The 24,206-nt window shown below is 39.0% G+C and overlaps 2 protein-coding genes across 5 annotated transcripts in view; one reads left to right on the top strand and one right to left on the bottom strand.

The window, feature by feature from the left end:
- Positions 1-20,641, bottom strand: part of SUGCT (succinyl-CoA:glutarate-CoA transferase) — a 764,199-nt gene extending 743,558 nt beyond the window's left edge. For all 4 annotated transcript variants that reach the window (XR_004351441.1, XR_004351440.1, XM_032643169.1 and 1 more), the window contains exons 1-5: positions 20,498-20,641; positions 9,161-9,212; positions 8,395-8,468; positions 4,524-4,609; positions 3,402-3,452 (exon numbers count right to left, since the gene is read on the bottom strand). Coding sequence is in view for 2 of the 4 variants with exons in the window: in XM_032643169.1 (XP_032499060.1) it covers positions 3,402-3,452; positions 4,524-4,609; positions 8,395-8,468; positions 9,161-9,212; positions 20,498-20,615 (381 nt within the window). In the remaining 2 variants the exon portion in view is untranslated. The remainder of the gene's footprint in view (positions 1-3,401; positions 3,453-4,523; positions 4,610-8,394; positions 8,469-9,160; positions 9,213-20,497) is intronic.
- MPLKIP (M-phase specific PLK1 interacting protein) lies at positions 20,318-23,143 on the top strand. The gene is made up of 2 exons (XM_032643171.1): positions 20,318-21,438; positions 22,433-23,143. The coding sequence occupies exons 1-2, from the start codon at positions 21,100-21,102 to the stop codon at positions 22,631-22,633; spliced, it is 540 nt and encodes a 179-aa protein (XP_032499062.1). The 5' UTR covers positions 20,318-21,099; the 3' UTR covers positions 22,634-23,143.
- Positions 23,144-24,206: the final 1,063 nt, after the last annotated feature.

The raw sequence follows: 24,206 nt of genomic DNA, 5'->3' as shown, positions 1-24,206 counted from the left end.
AGCTCTCATGTATCCAGCTGACTGCTTTGTATAATACTCTGGAACTGTATCTATAAACTAGACTCATTATATTAGCAATCATACCCACCAAGTTCTGAATACAAAGGTTGTTTTGCTACTTTTAAGACCAAAAGAGAAATCCATGCCAGAAAGAATAAAAAGACTAGGCAAAAAATAACTTTTCCTCTAGGCAGTAAGATATATAACTTATGAACTGTATAACTAGCTGAAAGCAAAAGATATGCAAAATGACTGCAGACAATCTATTAAAGTTTAATATGAGTTGAAATGTACTTTATCATTATCAGACATGAAGAGAAACCATGCCCATAATGCAACAATTTAAAATTGTTACCATCTGGTGGAGGACACAAGCAGGATCCAAAGAGAGTGAGAAAGATGTCCCAGCAAATTCATTTCTTTTGGTTAGAATTATACATGTAGGCCTAAAATACTCCAATGTACACTGATGTCTTAGGAGCAAGAGTTATGAATTCCACCTAACACTGCCCCATTGAAAAACCCTAATGAACTTGTAAAGTATTTGTTAAATCAAATCTAAAACCTTCACTATTCAGGATAAAATATCAAAATGTTCTGAAATGGAAGCAAATGAGCAGGAACTGTGAACACTGAAGGTGGAACTGAGAAACATAAACCAGAAAGAGAAGAATTAAGCACAATCTCCTAGATGATTCATCATCATCACCATCATCATCATCATCATCATAACAACTACTGAAGAGATAAAAAGAAGGGCCTGACACTACTGGGCATACACCCTGAGAAAACCATAATTCAAAAACAGTCATGTACCAAAATGTTCACTGCAGCTCTATTTACAATAGCCTGGAGATGGAAACAACCTAAGTGTCCAGCAATGGATGAATGGATAAAGATGTGGCACATATATACAATGGAATATTACTCAGCCATAAAAAGAAATGAAATTGAGCTATTTGTAATGAGGTGGATGGACCTAGAGTCTGTCATACAGAGTGAAGTAAGTCAGAAAGAGAAAGACAAATACCGTATACTAACATACATATATGGAATTTAAGAAAAAAAAAATGTCATGAAGAACCTAGGGGTGAGACAGGAATAAAGACACAGACCTACTAGAGAATGGACTTGAGGATATGGGGAGGGGGAAGGGTAAGCTGTGACAAAGCGAGAGAGTGGCATGGACATATATACACTACCGAATGTAAAATAGATAGCTAGTGGGAAGCAGCCTCGTAGCACAGGGAGATCAACTCGGTGCTTTGTGACCACCTGGAGGGATGGGATAGGGAGGGTGGGAGGGAGGGAGGCGCAAGAGGGAAGAGATATGGGAACATATGTATATGTATAACTGATTCACTTTGTTATAAAGCAGAAACTAACACACCATTGTAAAGCAATTATACTCCAATAAAGATGTAAAAAAAAAAAAAAAAGAAGGGCCTGAGAATGAAGACAATGGGAGTTGAGTCCAAGATGAGGGTCGCTGCCATAGACAAACACGGCAGGGTGGGCTTCCTTCGTGGCACAGTGGTTGAGAATCTGCCTGCCAGTGCAGGGGCACGTGTTCGAGCCCTGGTCTGGGAAGATCCCACATGCCGCGGAGCAGCTAAGCCCGTGCGCCACAACTACTGAACCTGTGCTCTAGAGCCTGCGAGCCACAACTGAGCCCACATGCCACAACTACTGAAGCCTGCGTGCCTAGAGCTGGTGCTCCGCAACAAGAGAAGCCACTGTAGTGAGAAGCCCACACACCACAACGAAGAGTAGCCCCTGCCTGCCGCAACTAGAGAAAGCCCGGACGCAGAAATGAAGACCCAATGCAGCCAAAAATGAAAAAATAAAATAAATAAATTTATTTAAAAAAAAAAAAAGGCAAGGCAATAGTAACAGAGAACAATTTAGAAAAATCATATTAAGTTGCAACTGAAAAATAAAATACAAACAAGCAAACAAAACGAAGTTATGCTATAGAAAAGATGTAGGAAAACAGGACAGTGAGATCAGGACAATTATCAAGCTTTGGGTTCAACATATATCTACTAAAATTCTAAATTTGTTCGATTGATCCAACAGAACCAGAGCGGATGATCACTGATTCTGATCTTAATAATTAGAAGACGTTATTTTTCAATCAGCCAGATGATAAGGAAAGAAGCATCAGAGCAATGAAGCTAAAATTGATACTTTGATATAAAACAAATTTGGGGATTTGGTTCTCTAATCAAGGAGATTTACATCCATTACATTTGACTTCAAACTTTTTTTTTTTTTAATTTAATTAATTTATTTATTTATGGCTGTGTTGGGTCTTCGCCACTGCGCACGGGCTCTTTCCAGTTGCAGTGAGTGGGGGCACGGGCCTCTCATGGCAGTGGCCTCCCCTGTTGCGGAGCACAGGCTCTAAAGCGCAGGCTCAGTAGTTGTGGCGCACGGTCCCAGCGGCTCCGCGGCATGTGGGATCCTCCTGGGCCAGGGCTCGAACCTGTGTCCCCTGCCTTGGCAGGCATATTCTTAACCACAGCGCCACCAGGGAAGCCCTAGACTTCAAACTTTAACAAGAATGGCAAACAAGTTTTATCTCACATGATGAATCCACCTTCATGTGCACCAGGAACAATAGTAATAGTTAATTCTGAATGAGTGCTGACTCTGACTATGGCAGGCACCCTTCTTCACATTTTACACAATATTAACTCAATTCTAACAACCCTAAGAAGTAGGTATTATTACTGTCTCCATTTTGCTAATAAGGGAACTGAGGCATAAAGAAGTTAAGTAACCTGCCTGAAGTCATATGGCTAGTAAGTAAAGAAGGCAGAATTTGAATCCCAGCAGTAGAACACTGGGGTATTCCCCTAACCATTGTGCTGGCCCCTCAAGGAAAGATGCCAAGATCAGGTCTGCACACATCAGCCATCTGAATAGGTGTTAGAAAAACCTTGGGCTCTACAGTGATGTAGACCTAGGGTTCAAACTTCAGCTCCTCCCTTTACTAGCTATGTGATCTTTAGACAATCACTCAAGCCCCTTGAGACTCATTTCACCTCTTGTGAAAATGAGGATATAATACTTCATTTACAAGGAAAATTCTGAAGATTTGAGAAGATAATACGAATAAAGTACCCAGGCCTAAGATCTGATGCAGGGCAGGCACTCGGTCAATGGACACTAGTGCCATAACTGAACACTCTGACACGATGGAGAAATGTTAAACACAATACACCAGAAATTATAAAGCAAATTATACTTAGTATAAAAACGAAGTTAAACTCAAATGGCACTTACAGCAAAATTTCAGATTGCCAATGAAATAATGTTTTAAAATATTTTTACTCATATTCAAATCCCTAATTACAACCCAGGTGACAAGATGCCTTCTATAGAGCATACTGTACCTCTTTGATGATTTTCACCCCTTTTGGATCCTTGATATTAACAGCTATACTCTAAAAATTAAAAATATATATATTAAAATAGTATCTTAAAAATTTTTCTTATTGCTGACAGTTCAATAAGAGAGCCATTCATATTACAGATTTTTCCTCTTAAAGTAAATGCATGTTCCTCACGAAGAAACATTTAAATAATTTCTACTGATTTTATTTTCAATTCGGATATGTTAGGATGATAGTAAGGATTACAGTAAAAATTTTTCAAATAATAATACCAAATGTAGGCAATTAGCAATCTCCAAAAGAATAACAAATGTAACAAATCAAGTGATTCCTCAGTTTAATAAAATTATTTCCATTAAAAACCATTATAGGGCTTCCCTGGTGGCGCAGTGCTTGGGAGTTCGCCTGCCGATGCAGGGGACACGGGTTCAGGCCCCGGTCCGGGAAGATCCCACATGCTGCGGAGCACCTGGGCCCATGAGCCATGGCCGCTGGAGCCTGCACATCCAGAGCCTGTGCTCCACAACGGGAGAGGCCACAGCAGTGAGAGGCCCGCGTACCGGAAAAAAAAAAAAAAATTATAAATTCTCAAAAAATGTTTTAAGTTAGTAGAGAAGGAAAATTAATAAAAAGCTCTACTATTTCTACTTGGTAACTGGTGAATGAATAAAATAAAATAAAATTTCACCTTATTGGGAATATTACAAAATATCTACAAAAAGGCACAGAAATAAACAAGCCACAATGATATCAAAAGTTTTGTTATTACAAGAGAATAACACAGGGCTTCCCTGGTGGCGCAGTGGTTAACAATCTGCCTGCCAATGCAGGGGACACGGGTTCAAGCCCTGGTCTGGGAAGATCCCACATGCCGTGGAGCAACTAAGCCCCTGAGTCACAACTACTGAGCCCGTGCGCCTAGAGCCCGTGCTCCGCAACAAGAGAAGCCACCGCAATGAGAAGCCCGCGCACTGCAACGAAGAGTAGCCCCCGCTCACCGCAACTAGAGAAAGCCCGTGTGCAGCAACGAAGACCCAAGGCAGCCAAAAATAAATAAATTACTTTTTTTAAAAAAAAAGAGAGAATTACACAAAGAAAGCAAAAAGGGGATAATATTCTTACTTTTTTATTTCGGTTAACACTGAGAAAATAAGTACTTTCTGTCCCCACAAAAGGTGGACCCCAAGTTCGTGTATCATCACCAGCTCCTGAAAACAATAGTATGAACTATTTAACCTTGAAACATCATGAGACATTTCAAATCAACAGGCTTACTCATATGTAAGTTCACAGATGCCTAAACAAGATCAGCGGAATTAGCAACCTAAAGTGGCCTTGGGACCTTGTTAGAACTGCCCAAACTCTTTACCTGTTCATGTAAATCACTAAATCCTCCCATAGCTTCTTTCACTAAAATCCATCCCTGAAAGTCAGAAACCAGAAGGGAATATCCTACTGGCAGTCTTTAGATTTAATAAATGGCAAGTCTGAGGGGGAAAAAAATTACTCGCCTACTTCAACAAACAAGTCAGCTCTTTCAGTGTTTTTAGCATTAAATGTGCAAACAAAATGTGGGGTCTACAAAATATTTTTGTTAAATACAATTTAAATCAGGATAATGATAAGTAAGTCTTTATGATAAAGTGGTATCTGAGGCTAGGTATAAAACAATGATAAATAAATCTAGTTTTTAAATTCTGTAGCAATAAATCAGAAAAAGCAAAATAAGCTACTGAATAGCAAACGTCAATAATTTAAGATGCTATTTAGAATAAAATTTTAGTAGTCTAGGTCTTGCTTCAAAGTAAAAGTTTAAAAACATCAAAAATAGGGTATTTTATTCTAAACATCTACTTCAAATGATTCTGAAAAGTACTTGTGTTTGATTCAAAGATAACACTATCGAGTTACAGAAAAAAAGTTTTCTTTGCACAAAAAGCAAACAATGTAGATGGAGCTCAGAAAGTGAATCAACAATTAATAGGCACAAATTAGTATCACTTAAATTAAGATTTTTATAAGTTCTGATTAAATATTGATATTAGAAACTAATCACTACCTAAGTATTACTAGCCCCCAATAAGAGAGAATTTGTGAATATGGGTTAAAGTTTAAATTCTAATCTCATTTAAATGATATAATTAATTTATTAGCCCATTAGACTTTATCCACTGAAACTGATAAAGAAAAACAGACACAGCCTTTTAGAAAACAAAACAGAAGCTAAAGAATAGACTCCTTTACTAAAAACAAAAAACTAAAAACCTCACAAGAGAAAGCGAGAACACAGGACAGAGGAGAAAAGAAGCATTAGTTCTAACTGGGGATGAACTGATAAACAACACAAAGCAATAAATAGTTAAGTATCAAACTGAACAGCATGCTCAAAACGTCAGGGGAAAAAATAAACTACAAGAGTCCACAAAGACAATCTCCTAGTAATAAACCGGTTATAGGCTTCACGGAAAAATGTATGTGTGAATCTGGATCTTCAAGATCAGATAGGACCTCCCAGAGGCTGGAGAGAGTCCAGCCACTTCCATTTTTTTGAAGGTCTCAATACATTAAATTAAAAAAAAAAATTTGTTTTTAAGAGAGCAATGTCAAGATAAGGCTAAAAGTAGAGAGCTTATTTTAAATGTTTACATTCATCTCTTGGGTGGAAATAATGTCAGAAATCTAAACTGGAGGCCTACATAGCTTTCCTGCCCCACCTGGTCCTGGTGTATAACCTGGGTTTAAGAGACGCGGAAGGATAGGATATGTGCTGACGGCCCATGAAATGAAATAAGGGTTAAAGGTCACAAACTGGTAAAACTGGCAATTTGAGAGACATGTTTTATTTGACCCACACACAACTTAAAGTTTTTAAATATCTGCCATGATTTCAAAATCTAGAGATAGTATATAAAAATCCAGACTGCCTTTCTTATATGATATTTCAACACATTCATCCATTCAGCAAATAGTTATTGGGTGCCTACTATGTCACAAACACTGCTCTCTGCAGAGCAGACACAGCAGTGAACAAAGACCAACATCCCTGCCCAGGTATGCCTGCCTCCTGGTGACAACCCTGGAATAACAGCAGCAACACTGGCTGCCCAGCCCACTTCATTCATTTAGGTTACCTGCCTGGCCCTGCAGGCATAGCGTTTACACCCACCGAAAGACTCTAAAAAGAGAAGAAAAAAATATACTTAAGCTTGATACGCTCTTTGATTACTCAAATAAGAATAATCTAGTCCCAAGTCAGAAAACTACAATGAAATTTAATTTAAGAACTGAGGAAGTGGACACTAAAAGAGACTGAAATGTGAAAATACTGCTAAGGGACTTTTCTTCATATCTGTTGAATAACTATCTCGAAAAAACAAAATATATAATATGAAAATTAAAACATACTGAGCAAAAGGGTTAAAGGAGAGAGACCAATTAGTAAGAAAAAGAGCAATGAACATCTGCTAGGAACAAAGCTTGATGCCTAGTACACTATGGGACATAATAAAGGCCTAGACTAAGGAAAGGGTCCCCCAGTGTGGAAATGAAAAAGTACAAAGGAGAAACAGGACTAAGCAAACAGGGATTAGTGATTTCTAAAATTAATAAAAATAAAGTCATTCCCTCAGTATTCATGAGGGACTGCTTCCAGCACCCGCTGAGGACACCAAAATTGGCAGATGTTCAAGTCCCATAATTGGCCCTCCATATCCACGAGTACAGCATCCGCAGATTCAACCAATCGCAGATCATAAAAGTACCCAATCTGTGGCTGGCTAAATCCACAAATGCAGAACCCGTGGATACGAAGGGCCAACTGTACAAATATTCAACCTAATGATCAAATGAAATAGCAACAGAAATCATATTGGCTATTCTATCTAGAAATGGAAGACCCAATGCTTGAAATTAGAAAGTATGTGGTATTAAAACTGGATAGCAATGTGAAAATTAGAAGTTTTGTGGTACCTGTAAAAGAAAAAAAAAGATGTTCAGCTAGAAAGTAAACATTATTCAGCATGTATCCAGCAATGACCAAAAGTGATAAATATCACTGACTGGATAAATGAAGCATTATCTCTGGAAAGCAGGATTCACCAGGCTCTTCTATCACCTGGAGCCTGACAAGCACAGGGCCAGATAAATATAAAATATATAACATTCCCCATGCTGATCAGAGAATCTTCTGCTAACTGCTTTGGCCTCTTAAGAAGATCTATGTAGCAGAAAGGTGAATCTTCTAGATCATGCGTTCTACTTTATAGCGTTTAATCACTTATGGTAAATTAATATGTTGATGTAATTATAAACTAGTTTCTTATGGGTCTTATAGATACATGCACACTATTCAAGGCTAGGCCATTTTCACTAATTTGGGAATTCTGTTCCAGATCCATAAGCAACAGATCTTGAAGAATAAATAATAATGCTAATTTCTTGCCTTCCCTTCGTCCCCCACTGAGGGAAGGTGGCCAGGCCCACTCTAACCTCAGTCTCAGCAGCAAGGCTTGCGTGGGGCTCAGAAGGGCCAGGATCAGAGCTGAGTGTCTGGATATTCCTTACTAGCTGTGTGACCGTGGACAAATCCCTTGACCTCTCTGTGTCTCTGTCTTCTTATTTATAATCTAGGAATAATAACAGCTCACAGGCTGTTGTAAAGACTGAATAAATTAATACAGGCAAAGTGCTCAGAATTGTGCCTGGCACTAACCGTTGTTAGCATCATCATTATTTACGTGTTGCACATCAGTTTCTACCAGAGGCTTCCAGGTGCATGTGAAGGATCTGGCTTAGGCCTTAGCCCTTGGCACGTATAAAGAGTAGAAAGAGATCTAATATTAGTATAGGTTCAGAGGAAAATAAAGGAGAAGGGAAAATAATCGCTTCATTTCAATTCTCTCCTCATCCCACATACAGGTACATGGACATTCAAAGAACTATTAAAAATATTTATTAGCTGGTTTCTATGTTTTAAAGAGAGAAGTAGTTTTACCTGGTCTTTCCACTTTTATAACTTCTGCTCCAAGATCTCCTAAATTCATAGTAGCAAAAGGTCCCGCCAGTACTCTACAATGTTAACGATAGATAAATTCATTACCATCTTTAAGATTTTTATATTAATTCTTTTCTTAATACTCCATCAACACAGACAAGCTCATATAATGTAAGAATTAAAATTGTTAAAACTAAAAAAAAAAAAATTGTTAAAACTGTTCAAAAAAGTGATTTGGCCATATGTATCAAGAGCTTTAAAAAGTATATTCCCTTTGATGCAGTAACTCTACTTTCAGAATTCTATCCTAAGGAAGAAACTGAAAGATTTCCTGAGGCAAAGATTTATGTACAAGGAAGTCTCATTTATAATATAAAAACACTGGAGGATGACTAGGTAATTATGTGACAACTATATACTATAATAAAATATCTTATATTTTTTGTTGAATTTCGAATGACATGAGAAAATACTCAAAATATAACATTATGTTTAAAATGTGGATATACCTGTAATTTCAATATGGTTCCAATTTTTATTTTCAAAAGTTATATATAATACATATAATATGCAGATTGGAAAGAAATGTATAAGTATTATACTAATTGTCTCATAGAATGATGAAATTACAGGAAATTTTCTTGGTTTTTCTTTCCAAAATTTCAATGATAAGCTTATAAACACCTTCTTATAATCCAAGAAATAAATGCCTTTTTAAAGAAGGGGGAAAACTCAATCACCAAAACACAGATAAACCAATGCAAACCTTGTTAGATCCAGAATTCTTACACCCTCCAATGGCTTCATATTGTCAGTATCTGGCAAAGACAGAAAATACTTAAGTTGATTACTAATTGTCGGAAGGAATAATGCAGAATTCTTCATATTCTTAGTAATATCTATTACTACCAAATAAATAAATTTTCCTTCACATTTCTGCTTTATATATAACACAGAAACCTTGACCCAGTCCAACTAAATCAATCTGTAAAAATTAAAGCCTCTAATATCAGATTATTCCCGATTTAATAAAGTCCAAAGCTACACTTAAGATAGTTTGTCTAATGAAAAATTTTAAAGTGGGACAAACTAATGAAAAATTTAAAAATGGGGGGAGGGGGTGTATAGGCTGAGCACAGAGGGTTTTTAGGACACTGAAAATACTCTGTATGATACTGTAATGATGGATACATGTCATTACACATTTGTCCAAACCCAGAATTGAGAAACAGAACTTTCCATTACCTGAAAGTTTTCTCCTGCCCTTTGCAAACTACCTCTCCCTCCATCCCCAACCTCAGGCAACCATTAATCTGCTTTCTGTCATTTTAGTTTGCATTTCCTAGAATTTTATATAAATGAAATCATACACTATGTACCCTGTCTGGCTTCTTTCATTCAGCATTATGATACTGAGACTCACCCATGTTGTTGCATTTTTATGAGTAGTATCCTACTCTATGGATATACCACATTTGTTTATCCATTCAGCTGTTGATGGACACTGGGTTGGTTCCAGTTTTAGGTTACAGTGGATCAAGCTACTATGAACATTTGTGTACAAGTCCGTGTGTGGACATGTTTTCATTTCTCTTGAGTAAATACCTAGTGGAATGGCTGGGTAATATGGTAAGTTTATGCTTAACTTTCTAAGAAACTGCCAAACAGACTTCCACAGTGTTTGTACTACAGCGCGCGTTCTAGAAACTCCACATCCTCTCAACACTAGGTATTGCTCATCTTTTAAAGGTTAGCCATTCTAATGGGTATATGATGTTTCTCTGTGGTTTTAACTGGAATTTCCCTGTTGACTAATGCTGTTGAAAATCTTTTCATGTAATAATAGGCCATTCATACATACATCTTCGTTTGTGAATTGCCTCACTGCTTTTATTTTTTTTAACTGTTTATCTTATATTGGAGTATAGTTGATTAACAATGTTGTGATAGTTTCAGGTGTACAGCAAAGTGACTGAGTTACACATATACATGTATCTATTCTTTTTCATATTCTTTTCCCATTTAGGTTGTTACATAATATTGAGCAGAGTTCCCTGTAGGTCCTTGTTGGTTACCCACTTTAAATATTACAGTGTGTACATGTCAACCCCAAACTCCCTAACTACCCCTTCCCCTGCCTCACTGTTTTTAATACTGAAGCAAAATATTCGAAACAGTGCAAAAATCCACCAACAGGTGAAATGTTAAATAAGCACCTGCACATCCATATAAAAAAATACCGTACCAATGTTAAGAAAAATGAGACATTTACATACCCTGACATGTAAAGTTCACCAAGATATATTCCTAAGTTAAAAAATAAATCAAGTTGTAGAACAGAATGTATAATATGATCCTATATTTGTAAAGATACATAATAACATTAATAATACATGTTGGTGTTTCTAGGAGCATTCATAAAATTCTACTGGTGGTTAAATCCTGGGGTAAGAATTTATGGAGAACTTTCACTAGCTAAGTTATTTATTTCTGTAATTTTGCTTAATTGTGATTAAGTGTATAATCAGCAAAAAAAGAAAATGAAAAAGTGAAAACATAAAGAACAAAATGAGAGAGAAAACAAGATATTTTAGAGAAAATAAAACATAGAAAAAGACCTCAAATGTGAGAAGATATTTTGACAACATTAGGAATGAATGCACAAGTAATTCTTTATGTTACATAAGACTCCAAAACTACTGGTCTTATGTACTCATCTCTTTTGGGGCCCTTCTTTTATTTCAAATGATGCAGGAAATATATTTAGAGGTCTCTTCAACCCATAAATCTCATTTCATTATAAATCTATAAAGAGAAGTCTATATTTCTCTACCAATATCAACTCACAACCATAATAAATGTTGTTTAATGACACAAAACTTTTCAAATGAATTAATTTAACATCAGGCAATAGAATTTTACTTTTATTATCTGAGAAGATAACCAGAAAGGACTTCTAGAGCACATTTAAGTCAAAATCAATTAATGAGTTTTAAACAGTTAAGAGCATAAACCCTGGAGACTGACTGAATTTAATTCTCTGCTTCACTACTTACTACCCTAGTGACCTTGATCAAGGTAACTTCACTTCTCTGAGCTTCAGTTTCCTCATTTGAAACACCTATATCATAGAGTTTGCAAGGATTAAATGAAATGTTATATGTAAAGTGCATAGTACACTTCCTGGAACATGGTAAATGCTCACTAAAAATCAACAATTGTTGTTATCATCATCCTCATCATTGTATTATACAGTCACAATACCTATTAAAGTAGATAATCCAGATTTGAAAACAAGAGAAAAACACATGACTCATGATTATTTCAAAGAACAGAAAATAACATATATGATTCTCAATACTCTATACTTTAAAAAAGATATCTATAGCCATATTTTGCCTGTTTGTGAAAGACCAGAATAGGCTGATTACGGGGGGAAAAGAACAGTTGAAAAGAGCATCTATTATAACGTAATTTGTTAAGATATATTGAGCAGCTTGTATATTGCTCTAACTTATTTGGCCTCTAGGATGGAAAGCTATTATGATGATCACAGCTGAGTAACCATGCAAAGCAGTATAACTATAATGAAGTTGCCATCAAATCTATGCTTGCCAGAGCTGCTTCTAGGAACTCCCCTGGTATTTGGCCCTAAGGTTTCCATGACACAAAGAAACTTCAGCAGCACCAGAGTAGATATAATTGACAGATGCCCACACAAGTGGCTCATCTGTATGACAGCCATCATGGCATCCCTCCCCCACTGTACTAGTCAACTACTGAGACATTGAAAAAAAAAAAAAAGTCGTCATAAAACAAACTGATCGAATACCACTATGAAATACAACATGTGATATACACCGAAATGATTTCTTAATTTGATATTTTACAGAGAACTTAACTACCAGAACTTAGGAGTGAGACAGTAGATGGATATCTCTTCAAAGCTTTATTTAGAACAGTTAGCAGGATATTTTCTTTCTAGCACAGGTTAAAAGTCTTGAAAGAAGCTCTGTTCCTAATAGTATAATTTGGCAGGTAATTTTAGGAGTTTAGAGTACTTGGAAAATTAGAATCCACTGGAAAACATTCCACGGAACCTAAAAATTTTGAGTTGTAAAAAGGTACTGTGGAAGTGATGCCAAAGTTACGAGGCAATTACACCATTTAGAGACAACCAGAGAACAAGAGCTAGATGGATAGTAACTTATAATAATTTATAATTCACCTTCCATTGACACTCAGTTTCTTGAGAATTGCCCTTCTCTTGCAAGGACTTGGCTATTACTATGGGATTTGCAATCAAACAGGTTTTTAAACTGTTGGATGCTACTATTTTAATGAAAACTTGAGAAATCTACAGGAAGAACAGTGGAAAAAGACCAGATAAAGGGTTTCTGAATGATAGGTAAAGCATGCTACAACTACAACCAAAGTACAAATCAGCACTAATCCCAAATCCCTCTGCTCTTCTACATTTCCCAGCTTCTCTTGCAATTAGGTTGGGCCCAAATGCCGGGGGGCCTGGCCAATGAAACATAAGCTAATTCCAGCCCTGATCCTTAAAAACATCCCACAAAATCCTCCAGGCTTCTATACTCCTGCCACAGTGACCTTGGAAGCTACAATTTTCAAATAGTGTAGCTATATGTGCAAGAAAGATGTTTTATTGTATTAAGCCACTGAGATTGTAGGCTAATTTGTACCACCACCCCATCTAGCCTATCCTGACCAATGAAGAAACCAAGCATTGGAGGAGGAAAAATGGTAGCCTCTAAGCGATCATAGAGCATCAAAGCCAACAACTGGAAAGTCCATTTCAGGGGTAGGTTGTTTCACTGTTAGCAGCAGTCTTCAAACTGAGATATGTGAAGACTTCTGTAAGAAATGAATCATTTTAAAGAAATCAATTTCCAGGTCTTCAACTTTCATATACATTTTTTCCTAAAAATAAGCCTTCTTTCATGATAAGCCTTCTCCCACTGGGCAGAAGGAAAACATATTCCTTACACATTACAGCTCTTACCCTCATCTTAGTTCTTGTAAAATCTACTTGTGATAAAAACTTTTAAATATGAACTTAATATATGCAATGAATTGCCTTTCAAAAGTCATTTAGGAGAAAGACCACTGCTATAGACCGGCACGTGCAAAGGTAGAAAACAGCACCAACTTATAGACTTTATAAATCAATTTATAGTTATAGGATTCACAACCAAAAGTCAGGAAGCCAGAGAAAAAAACTTCAGTGTTCAGGCCTCCTTAAAGGGCCAGCCTGAAGTGAACTACTCAGAGGATAAGAAGTGGCTGAAGCAGGTACTCACGGAGCAAATGATAGCAATGAATTACCAAATATGAATGCCCACAAACCCAAGAGGCCGCTGGAACTTCTCCGTGTTGGTGTGGTGGCTCTCCTCCCGGAGAAGACTGAGCAAAGGCAAGACCTTTGTGCCAACTAGGGAAAGGCATCCCTTCCAGGGGACAACCAGCAAAACGCCATCACAGGTACTTTAGGGAAATGATAATTATCACGGCAAAGAAGAAAATGTGTGCACGCGATGCGTGGGAAGGTGGAGGTGGGGCACGTGTGACTGTGAATGTGATGAGCCTCTTTTGACACAAAAAAGGTAGGGAACCCGATTTTACAGACCCACTGCAGATAAATGGAGGAGGAACAGAAGGGAAGGGAAGGGACAGCCTGGAAGAAGTGTGTGGACGGATACATATGTGAGAAAAAATGTCATGATTTGATTTGTTTTCGGGACTTCCCTGGCAGTCCAGTGATTTAAGAGTCCGCGCTTCCACTGCATGGGACACAGGTTCGATCCCCGGTGGGGGAACTAAGATCCCGCATGCCGCATGGCAGGGCCAAAACCAATAAAGAAACAAGCCCATGATTTGTTTTCAACAGCTTCCAATGGGTAATTCTGACGAGCAGGAGATGTCTAGAGGGAATTTAGGATGCTTTCTGTGAAGGGCTACAGAACCCTCCCAGGAATTTCTCTTTAAGGAGTAAAGATAAAAACTATTCTCTAAGGCTTTTAGAGTTTTGGGGGATGGAGAAAGGAGAATGAAAAGCATGCTTCCAAGGACAGAGGAAGGTCTTAAGGTGACCTAGCCATGTTCATGTTATAAATTCTTTCAAACTTTTCACACATTTCATCAAACTGTCCACCAGAAAGGCAGTATTAACATATACTGGCACCAGCAGTATATGAAAACAGTGTTCTCCACCATCTTCCGTAACCCTGCATATGATCACTTGGTTTGGGGAGCATATTGTTTACTTGTTTGTTGTAAATTTAACAGTTAAAAATTTGCATGCTACCACCATTTTAATTTGCATTTATTTAATGACCTCTAAATTACATTGTTTTTAACACTTGCTCTTTTTCTTCTCAAACATAATCTATTCTTCTCGTTGGCCCATATTTCTACAGGCGTGTTTACCTTTTTTCTTATTGATTTGTGTGGATTCTTCGTGTAGTAAGAATATTAACCTTTTATGAGTCATAATTAGTAAAAGTAATTTTTCTTTACCTGCTGTTTGGTTTTTTGGATGGTTTTGGAATTTCACTTTCGAAAAATCATTTCTTTTACTTTCTGCCTTTGCTATTGTTTCAGAGTTCCTTCATACTACCCGCACCTTCAGTGAGTTGCTAAAAGGACTCAGCACATAGTTGTATTCATGGCTAAAGGTTTATTACAGCAAAATGATATATGACCCAATCAGTCAGTGAAAAAGATGGGCAGAGTCTGGAAAAACCCATGCACAGGCTTCTTATGTTCTCTCCCTCCCATGAGGGGCCATGCCAAGCTTCTTTTGTTGCTTCTTTCTCCAGCAACAAAAAAATTCAGTAACATGTGCAATGTTTCTGCTCAGGGAAGTCTATTATGGACCCAGAATCCAAAGGCTTTATTGAGGGCTTTTCACATAGGCACTCTCTGCTCAGCATACACCAAAATTCTGGACTCCCAGAAGAATAGCAGGTGCTCACCATAAATCCATAAATCACACTGATTGTACAAATCATCTAGGCACCCTTATTAATTAGGAAGCAGTTCCAGTGCCAAATTCCCAGATGCCAAACAAGGGCCACACTTGTAAGAAGGTCTTTCTAAAGATAGCAGCCTGAGGCCTGCTATGTTAACTCTTTTCTGTACAGGTATCATGTTTTTCCAACCCCACATTATATACTCATGTATAGTTGGTTTTCCCTTTTAAAAAGCTTTTATTTTCCAATTTAAAGTATGTGAGGTTTATTTTTTTCTATTTATATATTAAGTATTTGCTTCTTAGATAAGAGACTAATATTTTTTCTTGCCTTCTATTTTCCTAAACATTTCAGGTTTTCTACAAAAGGTACGTATTGTTTTTACAATTGGAAAAATACAAAGATACCAGTTCTGGCGACATTAAAATTTTACTTACTCCTTTTAAAACAAACATTTGTGTCTGGAAAAGAATAATCATACTCTTACATTTTTCTTCATGTCAAAGTATTCTGTCAACAATTTTATTATTTTCAATGAAAACTTTTATAAGTGTGAGTTAATGCATTAAGACTTGCATTACACATGGGTGAAGAATATTAGTCTAAAAGAAATAAACATGTATAATACTTTTCACCTGTGCTTGACTACTGTGGATAGTGGATACATGCTTAGAATTGAAAAGAAGATCATTAACAGTAGTTTGGCTCTCAGAGGCAAAAACAAGTTACTTCTAATACCTGCTTTATCAATGAGAATATTACATAAGTGATAGTTAAGTGGTCTACTGCATTCAAGGCAGGTCTCACCTTATCAGTAAATGAGCTAATCAATCTCAGAGATGCCTTTACTTTTCTACGACTGACAGTCTTCAACATGGAACAGCTGACAACAGAACCTATATAAGGAAAACTGAGGTAACCTGAAAGGCTTCAGGAAATATTAAGATAAAGCTTATGCTCTAAGTATACACACAGTAGGCCCTCTGTATCTGTGGGTTCCCCAACTGCAGACTCAACCAGCAGTGTACCGAAAATATTTGGGAGAAAAAAATGCCAAGAAATTCCAAAAAGCATGATTCGAATATGCTGCACCTCCCACAACTACTTACATAGCAGTTGCACCATATTGTCAACTATTTACATATCATTTATATTGTATCAGATATTATAAGTAATATGGAGATGATTTTAGGTATACACAGGTTGTGTAGTTATATGCAAATACTAAACCATTTTATATAGTAAGGGACTTGAGCACCCTCAGTTTTTGGTATCCAAAGGGGGTTCCTGGAACCAATCCCCTGCAGATACCGAGGGATGACTGTACAAACATTTCTAGGGCTCTCTTCAGCAGCACATAGACTAAAATCAGAACAAAAACTTCTATACATAGAAACTATTAAATACAGTCTTCTGTCCTAAGAAGTGCTTTCATCATCAAAAATACATTTTTGGGGGGACTTCCCTGGTGGTTCAGTGGTTAAGACTCTGTGTTTCCAACGCAGGGGGGCGCAGGTTCGATCCCTGGTCAGGGAACTAAGATTCTATAGGCCGTGCGGCGTGGAAAAAAAAAAAAATATATATATATATATATATAAACTTTTTAATATCTATATGTATTCAAAAACATGAGGTTTTTGAAGCAGAGATCAGAGTTATTATTACTTACATCAAGAAATGCACCATTTTTCCCACACCTAATATGCCACAGGCGTCATAATGAGAGCTGGTGGACTAGGCGTGCACATGTAAGGATTGAACCACAGGATAGGTCCCCAAAATTATAAATCTATTAGTTTGTATGGGATAGCTGCCCAGCAGCCACCTTCCCCCAAGAAAAGCAGAGAAAGCTTATCTCCCTAATGTAAGCAAATTCTTCTTCGGAAGAAAAGGGGATGATCCCTGGGTTCTAACCCTTTGGAATATAAATAAATGTCTCCAGGGGGAAAGATAAACTTCCCTGGGTTTACAATCTCAATCTTGGGAATGTCTCCAAGGCTCTGAGTTTTATACCCCTTTGAAATATAAACATAAACTTCCTGAGAGTTCTCTAACAATCATTTCAGTCACCCTTTAACTTCCAAGGCTTGCCCTTTAACCCAGGCTCTAGTTTCCTTGGCTTAGAAAGCCCTGACCATGCAGAAACATGAAAATATTTACTCCTTGGTAATAAGCAGTAAAACTAACCAAAGTATTTACTTTTGCAGCACTCATTAATACCTGACAGCTACCTAAAATATTGGCTTTCAAACCCTTTCTGGAGAGCCCTAGGAATTCCTTAGCAGTGCCCCAGAAGTGTCTTTTCAGGGAGGTAGTTAAAGTAGGGGACAGAGGGAGCAGCTACGAGATCCCAATTCCTTCAAAAAGCCATCTGCTCTCATAAAGGCTTTACAAAAAAAAAAAAAAAAAATTTGTTTAATCTACTGAAAAAAGACACACCAAAAAATCTTAGGTAACCCAAATAAAGATCCTCAGTCTTATAGAAATAGACAAGGCCCCATTTTCACTTACACTTAAATTTCCTTAGTGGTACTCTTATACAAGTAAAACTTATAAAACATGCACCACCACAAAGTTAACCAATTAATCTGGGGGCTCCCCATATAACTCATGGGTCCTGAGAAAGTTCCTTGACGTTTTGCCTGTTGATGTCCTCTGTGTACAATGCCACTTGAAGACAGCACCTAGCCACTAAGAGTGTCTTCAATAAAAGCACTATCCTACTGAGGATCCTGCTTTCTAATGCTGGTCCTCCCTAAAGAGTGCTGCAATTCTCTTTTTGTGGGAACAATACCTGTGTTACTCACAAAAGTGCTCTTTTCTCTCCACAGGACTCAGACTTAGTTCACGGGGCAGCCACCAAACTCTCATATACATCATCCCAATTCACTTTTCTATTTCCAGGTAATGCAACATAAAACTTCCTTCATCTCTCTTCCCCTGAACTCACCACCATATAAATAACCAACACAAGTATGTATCTGGGAACCTCAGACCCACCAGTTCAGGCAGCCAGACTGCAATTCCCAGGTTCATACTCCGGAAGGTTCTAGCTACATTCACAAAAGTTCAATACTAAGGTTGTATCTACTAGTCTTTAAATATCTAAAATAATATGCTACGCAGTACCACTATCAGAATTTTACATGCTTATTTATCGATTGCATTTTTCAAAGGACGGACCGAGTGTCAATTCATATTTCTTTACCTAGGAAAAAAGACAACTGCCTGGGATTCAAGAAGCCTGAGTTCTGGTCCCACATCCATTTGCTATGTGAATTCAAGCAAGTCACTTCAGTTTTCTTGGACAGTTTCTCATCTGTGAAAAGGCAAGTTGCCTATTCTCAGAAGTGATCCAAGGGGAATCTGGAGTTTTCATATAATTAAGAATGTACTCTCCCTCAATCCTCATATATACCTGAAAACATGATGACAGGCACACTGTCATGTGCAATCTACCTGTCAAAATCTACCTCCCCCGTTTCTAATGCAAGTTCATATGTGTAGAAGATAGCAGTGTATCACTATAGGAAAGAGCATTCCAGAAGTGTAAGGCAAGTAAAATGACAACTTACAGTACTTCACTCAATTCTGCAAAACATTTGCCAGTTATTTAAAAATGAACAAAGGTAATTTTGATCCCTGCCACCCTCATTTTTCTGCTCCCTCCCCCCAAAATGTAGATTAGTTGATGATATTAAAGGGGGTATCATAGGTGAGAATCACTGACCAATATGATGTGACCCACTCATTCATTCAATAAATATCTGACAGCTCAATTACCAGGCATTAAGTTAAGCACCAAAGACAATGTCCAGAAAGGTGCTTAGCTTTGGCCAGGACAAAAGCATATAATAAAGTGAATAATCTGGGATCCCCGGGCCTTAACTGCATCACAAAGCCTTGATGGCATTACCCTGCCTTGATTGATTCTACAACTTGTATCTAAAGGAAAAGCTTGATGAACCGAATTCCCTCAGTACAAACCACCACAGGAAAGTGTGTGTGTATCTCCATTCATCAAGGACAGAAGCTGAGAAAACATCCCATTCTTCGGCTTTGCCACGTCACAGAACGTGTCAAATGGACAGTGAGGAGTGGCACCTGCAAGAAGGTTCACAGGCTGAAAAGCACAGGTCCAGGCTACCCATTAGGCCATGACTAAATGAGTCTGAAAATTCTTTAAGATTCTGTTTCCTACAAGATGATTTCAAGACTCACAGTGGACTATCATTCCCAGATTCGGAGGGTGTAAAGAAAGTTCTAGAAAACTGCAGTAAATCTAAATTTCATCTTCTAAATAAAATTCTGAGACAGGTATTCGGTACAAAGGTGGGGGGCTTTACATTAGGGGTCATTCTTGAATGATCACACTTTTCTTTTTAACCAAAAGTCTGTGAAACGATCATTATTTTAAGAGCTTTAGCCAAATGTTGCTAATTTTGAAAATCAGGCTCTCTGCTTCCTAACCAACTCGCTTACCCACTTGCATTTAACAACAGCAAGGAAGGGAGTAAAGTCCGGCCTCTGCGAGCACAGCCTCGCCCCCGAGTTATTTAAAGTGCAGCCGCACAGCACAGGGAGATCAGCTCGGTGCTTTGTGACCGCCTGGAGGGGTGGGATAGGGAGGGGGGAGGGGGGGAGACGCAAGAGGGAAGATCTATGGGAACATATGTATATGTATAGCTGATTCACTTTGTTATAAAGCAGAGACTAACACACCATTATAAAGCAATTATACTCCAATAAAGATGTAAAACATAATAATAATAATAAATAAAGTGCAGTCTGAAACCCTTCCTGAAATGTGGCTGGGGGTGCATTTTTCAAGGTATTTAAACTTGGGGGACGAGGGGGGAGGAGTAAGGGAGAGAGGCGAGTCCGCCCAGTAGGACCGCGCAGGGGCCGGACCCAGGCCTGGACGCCGGGCAGGGTGACAACGGGGCGACCGCGGAGCCAGGGCAAGGGGAGACGCGAAAGGCTAAAGGGCGGGCGCCGGGGGCAGCGGATACTTCTGGAAAGCGCGGCGCTCTCCTCAGGATGCCGCTGGAGTGGGGAGGCTGGGGCTGGGGTCCCTTTCGCCGCCCGGACCGAGTCTCGGAGGATACCTGACTGAGGGCGGCCGGTCCACAGCCCCCTCCCGCCGCCCCGGCGGGAGAAAAGGCCAGTTCTCCGCAGAGCCGCGACCCTCGCCAGCGTCGCCAGCGTCGCCAGCGTCGCCTGCATCGCGAACCCCTCTGAAATCCTCCTTCCCTGCGTGAGTGGAGAACGAAGTGCGCGCGCAACCCGCAGCCACTGGGGGCGCCCGCGGACACCTCGGTCCCCGCCCCCCGCCAGGTGGGAACAGCCCGGCCCTGCCGAGCTCTCCGGGCCCCCCTCCATCCGTTCGGCAGGCGTCTAGTACGTCAGTCAGTGGCAACCAAAGCCCGCGAGACTGCAAAGGCCATTGCTGGGGCCCGGGATTCGCCCTTTCCTTTATCCTTTTTCTTCCTCCTTCCTTCACTTAAATCAGCTGAATCTGTACCCAATTCGATAACCTACTTATCCCGCCGCCCCAGAGGAACCTTTGTGAGGCCGGAACCAATGTGGTCTATGTGCTGGCGGGCGGAGGACTGTTTTGGTGAAGGACCACCAAGTGTCTGTGAACGGTTGGTCTCGACAGTTCCGGCGGGAGCACGCGCCATTGAGGTCCTCGTTTTCGTCTTCTGAGATGCACCGACAGAATTTCCGACCCCCGACTCCTCCTTGCCCCAGCCCGGGTGTAGGAGGTTGGGGTAGCGGGAGCAGCTTCCGGGGTACCCCGGGCGGAGGCGGAGCGCGGCCGCCATCCCCGCGGGACGGGTACGGGAGTCCACACCACACGCCGCCGTACGGGCCCAGGTCTAGGCCCTACGGGAGCAGCCACTCTCCGCGACACGGCGGCAGCTTCCCTGGGGGCCGGTTCGGGTCTCCGTCCCCTGGCGGCTACCCTGGCAACTACTCCAAGTCCCCCGCGGGGTCCCAGCAGCAATTCGGCTACTCCCCAGGGCAGCAGCAGACCCACCCCCAGGTAATAATAGCCAGCGTTTGCCGAGCTCTTACTGTATGGCAGGCATGGTACTGATAATCCCTTTGCGTGGATTATTTTGAATCCTCTATGAAGTGAGATACTATCGTTAGCCCCATGTCGCAGATGAATAAACTGAGGCTCAGAGAAGTTAAGTATAACTTTCTTTAGAATGCTGTAAAAAGTTGCAGATCTGTACTTTGTTTCTATAGTCCTCCTACTTTTAGCCAGTACACTGCCGCTCAAACACAGATTTCCCTAATTCCCTCTCCTTCGTCAGGGGCCTGGCCAGTTCGTTGCAGTAAATTCTGAGTCCCCGGTCTTCAAGGAGGAAAAAAAGCGAATGAATCCCCAGCATAGGGCTCAACTCCAGGGTTACAGGCTAGTGCCGTCTTCCTACTGATGGCACCTTTTCCCTTTTTTTCTTTTCTTCTTCTTTTTTTTTTTCATTTTGGCCTTAGTTTTTCAACTACATTGGCTTCTGCTCTAAGGCTTCTTTCTGGTATGTCTAGGATTCTGTGGTTTACATCTTAAATATGCTTGGTAGTTTTCCAACTTATGCTAAACCAAGCGCATCCCTTTGAGTGTGGAGCTAATGAGATGGGAGGGTTCTAGAAATTTTGAAGCTGTAGGGTTAAATAAAAAAAAAAAGTTTAATTTGCTTCCAGAAGCAATAGGGAAATACTGAGGGAAAGACTACAGTACAAGTAATTTCTTACTTCATCACCAGTTTATAGTTTGGGAAAGTTATTACATTAGAAACCCAAAAGGATTTGAAGTGACAGTGGGCATAAAACTATCAATAAATTAGTATATCAAATAGGTTTAAATACTTTTTTAAAACACTAGATTAAAGGAAGCATGGACTTTGCAAGTGAACATATTTGGGTTCAAGACACAACTTTTAACTAGCAGTGTGATCCCCTCTAGCCTCTAAAGAAAAAGTACCAGTTACCTCTACTAAATGTCTTTTTAACTGATGATTTTTTTTCTAAAGGGTTCTCCAAGGACATCTACACCATTTGGATCAGGGCGTGGTAGAGAAAAGAGAATGTCTAATGAGTTGGAAAGTTATTTCAAGCCTTCAATGCTTGAAGACCCTTGGGCTGGCCTAGAACCAGTATCTGTAGTGGATATAAGCCAACAATACAGCAATACTCAAACATTCACAGGCAAAAAAGGAAGATACTTTTGTTAACATTTCTGAAATTCAACTGGAAGCTTCATTTGTCAGGAACATCTTGGACAAAACTTTTGCTTGTAATTAAGTTGAACCCTAACGTGGTGACTTTGAATAATTAGTTGTGTCTTCCTTCATCATATCAAGTATTTTTGGTGTTAGAGAAGACATATGGTAGGATAATTTGCAATATTTAGCTCTCTGGAAGTGCCTACCAATTTTTGAAGATTGACAGTTTCCAAATACTTAACATTCTTGGTTATATAATGGACATTTGTCTTTTAATGTTTTTCCAATGTTTCAAAATAAAACATTTTGTCTTTCTAGCTATATTGTGCTTTGTCATATGCCAGAGAATTATTAAAATAATGCTTTGTAATCACATAGTTAGAATTCGTAAGTATATATTTTGCATACTACTTTTGAAAATGAAATAGACTGTCCTTTGTCCTGTAGACAGTTCTTTATTTGTTCATAGGGAAAGGGGGTAAAGGAAAAGAATAAAGGAGATTTCTATTCATATTATAACCATTGTTCTGCATGCATATTTTATGTAATGCTTTTGTAAAAATGCATTGAAACTTGATTGAAAGTTACAGAAACCCGCTTAAGCTTAAATTTAAAAAAATATTCATACCCTTCATACTCATTTAACTGCAGAGGACAAGGATAGACCTACTTCTTGCATAGCTATATTAAAGAGTTCTGCATCTGAATTTCTCTACTCCACATCTCTCAGTATTGTGGAGTCATTTTCTCTTGAGGCCCAGGAAGATGGCTACCAGCAGTCTTAAGTCACTTCCATTGTGAAGAGAACATTTCCCAGCTCTATCAATCTCAGTGAAGACAGATTAGCCATGCTTAGGTCAAATTTTAGAGTCTTAATCCAATAACTATGATCAAGGCAGTGTGGCATGATTAGCTTGGACATGGATTCACCCCTACAATGAGGCAGGGTCGCATGGTCTTCAGCCCCACCAGGCCTCTCTGGACTAAAGAAAGGCTTTCCAAAGGAAGGAATGCTACATACCTACTCCTACAGTAATGGGGAGAAAAATGAAAATGTTGGGGATTTTCATTTTCCCCAACTAATTAAACAAAATCAAGTCTTATAACATTCAGGCTTTTTAGATATTTTAGGGTCACAATATATGATGAAAGTATAGCTAAAATTTTATTTAAACATTCCCAGAAAGAAAGCTTTAAAAGTGAAAAGGTTACACCACCTATTTGAGCCATAACCACTTCTATTTGTATGTTAGGTCTTTTCACAGAGGCAAAACAAAATGAGAAGGGAAGGATTTTAGATTAATAAAAGCTCCATGACACCCAGGACTACTACTACCAGTTACTAGCTTGGTGAATTATTTAACTTCTCTGTGCCTCAATTTTCTTATATGTAAAATGAAAAACTTAACAGTACCCATGTCATAGAGGTGTTGTGTTTGAGGATTAAATGGGTTTACATGTGTGAAAACTCTTAGGCCAGAGCCTGGCACATAGTAAGCCCTCTAAATGGTAGCTGTTACTTTCTCACTTACCCCTATATCCTCAGCGCTTAGAATGATGCCTGGAAAATAGTAGGTGCTTA

Source organism: Phocoena sinus, chromosome 9 (genome assembly GCF_008692025.1).
Source record: "Phocoena sinus isolate mPhoSin1 chromosome 9, mPhoSin1.pri, whole genome shotgun sequence".
In the NCBI taxonomy this organism is placed as follows: Eukaryota; Metazoa; Chordata; class Mammalia; order Artiodactyla; family Phocoenidae; genus Phocoena; species Phocoena sinus.
The sequence above is the reverse complement of the archived record's forward strand: the minus strand, read 5'-3'. Positions and strand labels throughout refer to the sequence as shown.

What these genes read in the sequence shown, in the direction of transcription:
- MPLKIP (XM_032643171.1), top strand. Translation starts at nt 21,100, where the DNA reads ATGCACCGACAGAATTTCCGACCCCCGACTCCTCCTTGCCCCAGCCCG. An exon ending in AGCAGCAGACCCACCCCCAG is followed by an intron (nt 21,439 to 22,432) that starts GTAATAATAGCC and finishes TTTTTTCTAAAG; the next exon opens with GGTTCTCCAAGGACATCTAC.